General features: G+C 48.3%; 1 protein-coding gene across 1 annotated transcript; it reads left to right on the top strand.

Annotated features, from left to right (window-relative positions):
- Positions 1-674: 674 nt before the first annotated feature.
- LOC126375900 (Down syndrome cell adhesion molecule-like protein Dscam2) lies at positions 675-10,592 on the top strand. Its single transcript, XM_050022992.1, has 18 exons — positions 675-988; positions 5,389-5,566; positions 5,649-5,770; positions 5,989-6,150; positions 6,346-6,471; positions 6,544-6,661; positions 6,728-6,941; positions 7,022-7,256; positions 7,341-7,494; positions 7,708-7,859; positions 7,976-8,066; positions 8,144-8,340; positions 8,489-8,634; positions 8,834-8,969; positions 9,038-9,352; positions 9,725-9,875; positions 10,140-10,291; positions 10,411-10,592. Exons 1-18 carry the CDS (start codon positions 877-879, stop codon positions 10,590-10,592), a joined length of 2,943 nt encoding a protein of 980 aa, XP_049878949.1. The 5' UTR covers positions 675-876.
- The last annotated feature ends 10 nt before the right edge of the window (positions 10,593-10,602 follow it).

Genomic DNA, 10,602 nt, shown 5'->3' with positions numbered 1-10,602 from the left:
TGCGGGGGGCGGGGAGCGGCGTGGGGGTCCATTACATCGCGCGCTCCAAACAAAGAGAAAATTATAACACTAATGGAGCGCTGTGGAATGTTAAATTGATGATGATGAAATTAAAGGCAGGGAAGTGATAACGTTGACTTGATGGTTCCTTTCAAAATCGTTATCATCCGACAAAAAAAAACAAACAGGAAAAAACAAAACAAAAGAAAAATAAAATGAGTACAATAGGCGGCCTTATTGCTAAGTAGCAATCTCTTCCAGGCGACCTTATTCGGCATTTGTATTATTTCGAAATTGTTTTAAGTATGTGAATACTCTAAATCTAAGATAATCTAAGATAAGAGGTACGTAGGTATATAATAGTCCGTCAGGCTCCAATCTACGAGCAACAAGAGTGCGGCTCTATGGACTTAAGGTAGCAGGTAACTGATTCGAGGATAGAGCGAGTGTTCCGACTAATTAATTCATATTGTTAGTAATTAAAAATATTTCGGACAACGTCAGAAATATTTAAACAATCCTCCGCTCCACTACCACTACCGGTCGCGCGCCCATGGCCGCCGTCGTCTTTTCTGCATATCACAAATAGTGTTGAATAAAGTATTAAGTAGTTCTTTATTATTATTTATTTATCTTTATAATTTCGCCTACTAATCTATATCCAACCTGAAGGATTATTCTTAGTATTGCTGAAATAATTTTATAAGTCCGATTAGTTATTTCAGAGATCCCAACACATTGCTCGTCGATCAGTACAGCCGCCGCGCGGAGAAGCAGCCATTTTAATTAGAGCGTCCCGCGCCGGCACCGGCTCCGTTTCAATTTGGATTCCGCGATCTTTGAGATGTGTTTTTTGCTCGAGTCGAATGAATAACAATGGATTCCTCGGATAAAGGATGGACTCGAGGACCTGCAACCGGATATTACTGCCGCAACGCCCCCGCTCTGCGCCCCGCACCGCGCCCCGCCGTCGCCTGTCGATGTCGGGGTACGTGGATGGAAACTATTTTTTGTTTCGAAAGTAAAAAAAAGGGAATTCTTGACAAGATTTACTATTATTGCTTACTAACATTGATTATAAAAAAAGAAAGTAGTCACACATTAAATTTTTTAGAGCTAAGATAGTGTATGAAAAGCAAACAATATCTGAACTATTGTTTCGTAATTACAAATCGACTAAACTTGTTGAAGTTGGACTAAACTGTCATCAGCTGAGAGAAGCAGTCCGCCGCGTGAACGGCGCGCGCGACGTTCGGTCACCCGAAGGTCCGTCTTGATTCACCGCAACATGTGACTATATTCCATACAAACGAGGCAATATTGCAACTGTATATCGCATACATAATACAACTCTTAATAAAACGTTTACTTTATCTGGTGTCGGCCGCGAGCCGCATGATTGTGTAGTGAAGTATCATCTACAAGTACAATATGCGCGGGCGCTCACTGCCGCGTCGTTAGCGACCAGTCTGAAAATAGTAAAAAGAAAACAGTAGGTATAGTACTAGGGCGTGTATAGCCTACCAGTGTAGTTTAGCAGAACGCTTTCCTACTAGATATAATAATCTAAAAAAACCCCACCGCAAGATCTCGGGATGTTAGAATTATCTACAGATTTAAGCATTCCAACACATTAACCAGGTGCCTGCATCTACTGTTCTCTATTGACTGTGGCGCGGGGCTCAGCTCTCACAGCTCTTTCACATCTCTGAATGCGTCGCGTCGCTATTATAACAAGTTTTATAATGAGCAAGTCAGTTCTCATTCATGAAACATATTTAAATAAGATTACAAGTGTACCGGTTTCTGCGTTAATTACATTTGCTGTGTAGATGGGGTCGCAGCTCCTTTATAATTGTCTAGGAAATGATTAAAATAATTATGAACCTGAACTTATTAATATAGAGTACAAGAAAACAACCGAATGTTGAGCAATTTCCTCCCGAGAGCCAACCCCGGGCGCCGACCCCGGGAGCCAACCCTGGGCGCCGACCCCGGGAGCCAACCCCGGGCGCCGACCCCGGGAGCCAACCTCGGACGCCGACCCCGGGAGCCAACCTCGGACGCCGACCCCTGGCGCAGCAGCCACTCCACGGCGGTGCTTAGCACATGCTGTTAAAGTTAAAATATGTCCATAAAATTTCGAGACTATACTCGGTAAAAAATACTGATAACTTATTGGTAACTCATTCAGTAAACAGTTAGACAGTTAGTGGTTACATTCGGAAAATACTACATAGAAATTTTATATTCCATTAGTATTACAAGTAAAGCAATCTAATAATAATAATATTTTACAAGCAAATCCAAGCAAATTACTCATAACTTTTTTTGAAAATGTCTTTTTCACCAATGTTCTCGTTGTGCTCAAATTTTTGTTTGTTTCGTTTGTCGTTGTGGTTGTCACCTAAAGTCTGAGTTTCTATTCTATTTCATACAATAACTTTGTCTTCTTGGTTTCTTACTTCAAAATTCGAAACTTTATACAATTTTTACTCACTGACTCGTCTATAATGGGCAATGTATCTATTAGTTTTAGTGTCCTAAAATAACAAAAAAAGATACTTATAAAATCATAATAGTAATGTATTTAAAGGAAAGTTCTAATTTTCAACATACAAGATGGGCTGCGAGTAAGGAAACTGACATTATATTTGTTTGGCCGTACAAGCCAACTGGGACACATAACATACGAATGTCCTACTCACAGTCTCTTGGATGGTCTCCTCTCAGAATGAAGGACATAATTTATATTAGAACTTCGAGCTGCCTTGGCGATACTCCCTCACTCTACGTACTTCGATATCCCCATTAAAGCTACAGGCGCGGATTATGTTACTTCCGTTATTGATTTATTTATGATTCAAGTTACAATTGGCAGTGCAATGTATGTTTACACATGTATGGGCCATAATGAAGATTTCTCGTGACGTCACTGTCACAGATTGACGCCGGATTACCTGTCAGCGACATAGCCTGCGGGGCGCGGGGGGACGGGGGAGGTTATTGCTAGCTATATTGTCCTGTCTACTGTGATGGACATGTTCGTATTGCTTGAAAATCTTGACAAATGACGAATGAGAAGATCGATATAGCAACACAGTTGGATTATATTGTTGCCTCCGTTGAAACTGTGCAGCTTGTGATTTAAGCATAACAGAGCAGGAACACGAAACACGTGAGCGCGGGCGGGTGTCGCAGCGCGCAACCTGCTGCGACACCGCCCCCGCAGGAGCCTGTGGCAGCGGGCGAGGGCGCGCGTCCATTATGTATTGAAAGGGCGATGTGAAGGATAACGCGGTGCCGCTGCAATCAGCTAATGGCGCGCGCCGCCGCCTCCGCGATCTAACTAAATAATGTTTCACAAAACATAAATGAAACGAGAATAAACCCCCGGAGCTCTCCACCGTAATGTAATGAGAGTCCGACGTCTAAATTGGCTCCACTTGTGTCCACTCCGCTCCGCCCCTCGTTGCCTTCTTATTCCGAATGTTACGTTCAATTCCTAGTTTCCGCGACGTACCCATTACAAAATGATTTTATTTTCTGCATCGTAAAACGAACGTTTTTCACGAATAATTTGATAAAGTCCAAATAAAGATCTGTTCTCTTTCGTTTTTCTTATCTTTATGCGTTTATTACCTGTTTATCTAATTACTTACTAAGCAGTGGTGAAAGGTAACGATAACAAGCTCATTTTCTCCAATTGATAATTCTTCACTGACAGCATGGTTGGTGAGGTCGGCCATCGACCTCACAATCTACACGAGGTCATGTATGCGGCAGCGCAACACACAGTGCGGTGTGATTGTTTGTGTAAAACCCCCGCCGCGCGGCGTCGCCTGCCAGCTGTCTCTCTATCAGTTCTAAACTACGAAATACACAAAGACACTCTGACACACTCAAATTCAAATATGTCTTTATTCAGTAGGTCTCGTAAAACCTTAGCACAGGACCCTAAATGTTCTTTAAAAAAAACATAACATAAATATTGTTATACAATTTAGTAATTTAGCTGCATAATATCCATTCCCAAACAATTAATCATATGCATTCGTATCTTCTAAATAATTACTAACATTAAAACATCATTTTTACAAAGTTTCTGTTTAATTATTGTCTTAATTATGTTCACTAAAACTGTTAAAGATTTCCGTCAGTGTCCCATATTATCATTTCGACATTTTAATACCACTTTAATACGAATACTCAAATTAAACAGACAGTGACTTCATGAAAGTAATAAAGATGTCCACCGACGGGCACCCTTTGAAATGTGATTTTGAATAATAATTAAAATGAGCCTGTCTTACTATAATAATTACGTCATTATTTTATCTTTTACAGTATTATCTATTTACTTATTTTTAAAATGCTACTTTTTTTCTCTATGTTGAATAAAAAAATTGGAAAAAAAATAACTTGAATTGAAATGCAGTGCGCGCCGCCGCGCCGCCCCCGGCCGCAGTCGGTCCGCGTTCGGCGCCCCTAGCACTCGCTGCTACGTAGCGCTACGACGTGCTTCTCCACGCTACACGAAAGATAACTAGTTTGAGCAACTTTGCGTATTGCAAAACAGGCCCGGTGTTTGAAACTATTAAGAAGTCATGACTTGAGAAACGATAATTATAATGTAGTCAAAACTAAAATGTGTACAAAATATACGTTGAATATTTCTAGGGAGATTAATTTTGTAACGACGGTGTAAGAAGCACATGGCAAAATCGCTTTTACTATTGTTACTACTTGCTTGTAAGTTATTTGCTACAAAGCCAAACATTATTCAAGCGAATTCACAAAAAATATAATAAAATTATATTTTATTCATTGTTTTATACAATATAAGCTAGGGTTAAATAATTAGGGTGGAGCGGATGAGAATAATAGGATTACAATGCGGTACATAAGGTGAATCTTGTTGATAGGGCTGGCAGGGGAATCCCTAGAAGAAGAACGTACATTAACCAAATTAGAGACGTCCCTAAAAAAAGGTTCAGCACGATCTACCCTGAACGGGAGCGCGTGTATGAAACGATTGATGAATGTGAATGTCAGAGTAATCCCACACCTTTTGCTTCTCCTGATGCAAAATAGGCGGGAATTTATGTGCATGTATGTATATTATTTGGTGAAATCTAACACATTTCTCACAAGTTTGTTATTCGAAAAATTTGTTTGTCGGGGGAGAGCCCCCGATTAGTGACTGCAGTTGAGTAAACTGTACGTCAGAATAATCCATCAAAATGTTGTGGATTGATTTCCTTCTTCGACATGGGTACTCAGAATGACAAGCAGCTGAACGCATTGAATCTATTTTAAAAGGATTCTCTTTTTCTGTAAGTACAAATATTTAAAAGTCTTTTATAAGTTCTTTTCTGTGCATCATAGTATTAAGCATTAGCGGTGGTGAGTGGGAGAAGGGACAGGCGTGGCTGGAAACACCAACGGTCAGCGCGCGGACAGTCGGCGCCGGCCAGCACGCCACATGCCGCGCATCTGGGCATCCGGCGCCGACACTGGGCTGGGTCGGCGCCGATTACGCGCCACTGCCCGCCGACGCTAATAGGTGCGTTCTTCTCATGGAAGATGAATGAGTAAAGTTGAGTCTAAGAACATTTGTAAGATCTTCAACGACATAATATGTTCAGAGTGGTGTCGGACAACGGCTCGCTGCTGGTGCGGGCGGGCGCGGGCGCGGCGCTCACGGTGCGCTGCCGGGCGCACAACAGCCGCGGGGCGGTCGTCTCCGCGCCGCTCACTCTCTCGCCCGGTCAGTTTTGTACATATACCAAACTTGGCGTTATATAGACTGTATGTCACCCCTCCACTCTTACATTCTATAACGGATTATCATCATCAATTTAAGAGCCACGCTCTTGTCAGTGTAGCATTTTCCATGCTACTTTTTAGGGAAAAATAGAACAGTGGTTTCCCTCTCGCCTTCCGCCGCAAACGGATTACATGAAACATAAAACTTGTCATATTCAGTATGGAGCGTAGAACCGACACGTGTAGAAGCGGAAACGACTCAGGCGAGTGGCATGGCGGCGCTGCACTGCGTGGGTCAACTTGTCGGCGCCGACCACGCCGACGACGCCGTGCGCTGGTGGAGAAATGATTCGCCACTCGAAGTTTCTACGCCTACTCCAGGTTCATTATATTATTCATTTTTCTTATGCCTTATATTTTAATAAGTTAGCATTTTTCATCAAAGAAACTGTCTATCTTTCAATAAGTTAGCCATAATTTATCTTTCGACAATTGTCTGCAATTTACTTACTAAATGTTTTTTGCTCACCCCGTTAGGGTTTACGGCCATAAATAATGATTGTTTGTATCCAACAGAATCCGAGTACATATCTGCGGGCGAGCGCGGTGAGTGGTTGCTGGTGTCGAGCGCGGTGCTTGGTCAGCGGTACGCGTGCCAGCCACCCGCCGGGCCGCGCTCGCCAGACCTGCAGCTCAACTTCGGTGCATTACACTACTACAAGTTTAAACGAGTAGCTCTTTATTAGAGTAATAAAACAAACGTCATAATGTCAGTGAGTGCAGACGCTGCGGCGTCGCGGCTGTCGGCCACAAGCGGCCCAGTGCGGGCGCGCGCCGGTGCCGCCGTGTGCCTGCCGTGCGCCGCGCCGCTGCTGCCGCCGCCGCACTACACGTGAGTGACACGCGCCAGGCGGGCCGCTGTAGTGGTATGGCACGCTCCACGTGTGTGTGTCCGCAGCTGGTACCGCGGGCGCGGCGGGCGCGTGCAGGCGGCGGCGGAGGCGGGCGGCTGGCTGTGGCGCGGCGGCGCGGCGCTGTGCTGGGCGCGCGTGGCCGCCGCGGCCGCGGGCGGCTGGACCTGCCGCGCCGCCACGAGCCGCGGGGACGCCACCGCCCGAGTCGCGCTCACCGTCACCGCACCTATTAGGCTCAAGCTCGTGCCGCAGTTAACGGTTAGTATCCGACCGGACTTAGCGCACGTTTAACTCGTTCTACTCACTAACGACTAGTATTTACGATACAAAATAACCAGGTGGCGCGCGGCGGCGATGCGGTGCGACTCGAATGCCGTGCGGAGGACGCGGCTGCGACGCTGGCGTGGCTGCACCAGGGCGCGCCGGCCACGCTGGCAGCGCTGGGCGCACACGCGGCCGCGGCCGGCGCCGCGCTGCTGCTGCGCGCCTCGCCCGCCACGCGCGGCTTCTGGCAGTGCGAAGCCACGAGCGGCACAGATGTGCAGCTCGCCACTGCGGAGCTGCGGTTGGCCGGTTCGTAATCTTGCACTCGATACACTTAGCGAGCAGATAAGTGTCATGGTTAATGTCTGAAATGATAATGTCTGATGTGATCAGAGGCGTCGCCGGAGTTACGCTACACGTTCATCGAGCAGGCGCTACGTGCGGGCGCTCGCGTGTCACTGCGCTGCACGGCGGGAGGCGCGCCGCGGCCGCGGTTCTCCTGGAGCCGCGACGGGGTTGCGCTCGAAGCCACGGGCATGCCTCACAGGTAGGGGGATATTTTTATTATTAGTTCGATAATTAGAATATTTTATAACCACCTATTACGTTCGTCTAACAGAAAACTCGGTGAAACGTGGGTACTCAGATCGAATAGCGATAAATTTTATGTACTTACCTCAAGAAATTTAAGTTCCATTAGGAATATACTTGCGAGGTTATGTTATGTTATAAATAATAAATAAATGTTCTATGTAAACAGATACTCGATTAGCGAGGAGGCGCTGGACGAAAGCGAGACAGCGTCAACGCTTAACGTGACCGCGGCGGCGCCCGAGGACGGCGGCCGCTACACGTGCCGCGCGGCCAACCGCCTCGGACACGCCGACCACTCCGCGCGCCTCAACATATACGGTGAGCTCAGAAGCGCTGAAAAATTCGAATTCAACCAATCAGCGAGTCGTATCGAATGTGGTTAGTAACGCAAAGATTATTTATCTTAATAAATTAAGTACACGTCGCATCTTTAGGTCCGCCGATGGTGCGCACATTGCCGCCGCAGCGCGTGTTGGCGGGAGAGAACGCTACCATACTATGTCCTTACGCCGGGTATCCCATCAGGTCGGTACATCGCCCGGTTAATTTATTTAATGAAAATTGAAACGATGTCGCGGTGACGTATGAGTGAGGTTGTGCAGCGCGGTGTGGTGGTGGCGCGGCGCGGGCGGCGCGGGCGGCGCGGCGGAGCGCGTCGGCGCGGCGGGCCGCGTGGCGGCGGCGGGCGGCGCGCTGGCCTTGCGGCCCGCCGCGCCGCACGACGCCGGCCTCTACACGTGCGTCGCCGCCGCGCCCGCCGGGGCCAGCGCCAGCGCCGACGTTCACGTGCTTGTCCTCAGTAAGTATACTACCTCCGGAAAATGGGCAGGGATAGCAATAGGTGCTTAATTGTAAAAAGAAACGTCTCACCAACCTCGATATTCGTTCTCATATCTCATCTAATTTTAGTAATTCTTATGAATTAAATAGGTCGGGTTTCCCCGCAGGCCCGCCGCAGATCTCCCCGTTCTCGTTCTCCCCGGAGCTGTCGGCGGGCGCGCGGCCGCGCGTGCTGTGCGGTGTGGTGGCGGGCGAGCGGCCGCTCTCCTTCGCCTGGCTCAAGGACGCCGCGCCGCTGCCGCGACACCTGCACGTACGGACGTCACACGCAAAACACCTCATCATACCTTACATATTATAATTGTTTAAGAAACTGCGTGTTCCCAAAAAATATATACCACTAAGGAACAAATAACAGATATGTCACAAAATGATTACCTATAGATATGGACGAGAGTACGTAGAGATATCTGTGCCCGTAACTGTACGCGTGATAAAATTCCTGTGTTCAGATAGAAGAGACAAGCATGGAAGACTTCTCTATGCTGAAGTTCGCCGAGCTGACGGCGCAGCACAGCGGCAACTACACGTGCCGCGTCACCAACCGCGCCGCCAGCGTCGACTACACTGCCACGCTCAACGTCAAAGGTGACAATACGATTGCATCCCACGCACTCATAATCGCTCGTACTTCTCCAGCAACGTGCGTTGTTTAGTTCCGCCGGTGTGGACGCACGAGCCGATGGACGCGGGCGTGGCCGCGGGCGCGGAGCTGCGCGTCCAGTGTGCGGCCAGCGGCCAGCCGACGCCGACCGTGGCGTGGCAGCGGCGACGGCCGTGCACTGTGCCGAGCAACCACGCCGGCTGCGGCGACTGGCACGCGCTGGGAGGCGCCGCCTCGTCCGCGGTCGGCGCCGCCCAGGATTTGTGGCTGCCATCCGCCACGCCCGCCGACCGCGGCCTCTATCGCTGCAGCGCAGATAATAGCGTCGGACCGCCGCTGATCAAGATCATTAACCTTACCATCTATGGTAGGTGAACAGTTATAATTAACATAGTAGCATCTTATGCTGAATACAGAAGGCCATTTATAATTCCTCGCGGATAGGCGATATTTTATCGTAAAGATCTGAGCAGACGACGGGACGGGGCGGACCGAACTATTTCGCCGCGAACGTTAGAACGAAGACAATCGTATATACTGCACCGCCAAATCCCACTGGGTACGCACCTTTTTATTGCTTTGCGGTAAAAAGACCTGGGTATACGACCCGTTACTTATTATCATGTTGTTTTATTTTATTAACACCAATGCCATTTATAATGAGATCAGTGACCGTAGTGTTGTGATTTGTAGTTGTCTCTCTTATGTCTCTCTCAATTTGATTAATATTGCCTTCCAGAACCAGCACTAGTGGAATCGTCGAATGAGACTGTGAACGTATCTTGCGTGAGCGCTCCGAGTTCTGAGTGTGCGCTGTGGTGCGTCGTGCGCGGCGCCGCGCCGCTCAGCGTCACGTGGACGCGGGACGGGGGCGGGGTCGGCGCCGACCGGTGAGGCCCGCTCTCGGTGCAGAAGAATCTGGTTGACATAATCATGTTATTATCGTCTGGTAAAGCTGGAGAGCCTCGATTACCGGCTTGCTCGATAACCTGGTTGCTTGTTTATCAATATTTAAGATTATTTTGAAGATAATTATTGAAGAAGCGAAAGAGGTGTGTCATGATTGCAGTAAGTGGAATTCCGTAGTCTCTGCCTACCCCGACTTATGTATTTATGTGTATCGCATTGAATTTAGAAATTACTTCCTACGGCAGGTGGACGGTGTCCCAGTCCCAGGCCGCGTCGGGCCCGCTGCGGTCCGAGCTGCGCGCGCGCCGCCTCGACTCCAGCGACGCCGGACACTACCGTTGCCTCGCAAACAACGCTCACGGACGCAGCCAGAGATCGTTCGTCCTGCACGTCGAAGGTGATTGTTTATCGTTATTTATTGCAATAACTTTAGGTCTTTGTTTACGAAACGAGTGCAAACTCACACAACTCTATACATTGGTTTTTATTTGTTTATGTTTTATTGTATGTCATCAGAGTCCCCGGCGGCGCCGCAGCAGCTGCGGCTGTGGGGCCGCGGCAGCACGTGGGCGCGGCTGCGCTGGCGCGGCGACAGCGGCCTGCGGTACTCCGCGCGACCCACGCTGCTGCCGCCGCACGCCTCGCACGCGGACCCAGACGAACTACCGCTGGACGCATCCGAGTATGGCATCATTTAGGTTTTAAAAT

This window comes from Pectinophora gossypiella, chromosome 2 (genome assembly GCF_024362695.1).
Source record: "Pectinophora gossypiella chromosome 2, ilPecGoss1.1, whole genome shotgun sequence".
Classification (NCBI taxonomy): Eukaryota; Metazoa; Arthropoda; class Insecta; order Lepidoptera; family Gelechiidae; genus Pectinophora; species Pectinophora gossypiella.
Note: the sequence above shows the minus strand (reverse complement) of the source record. Positions and strands in the feature narration are given on the sequence as shown.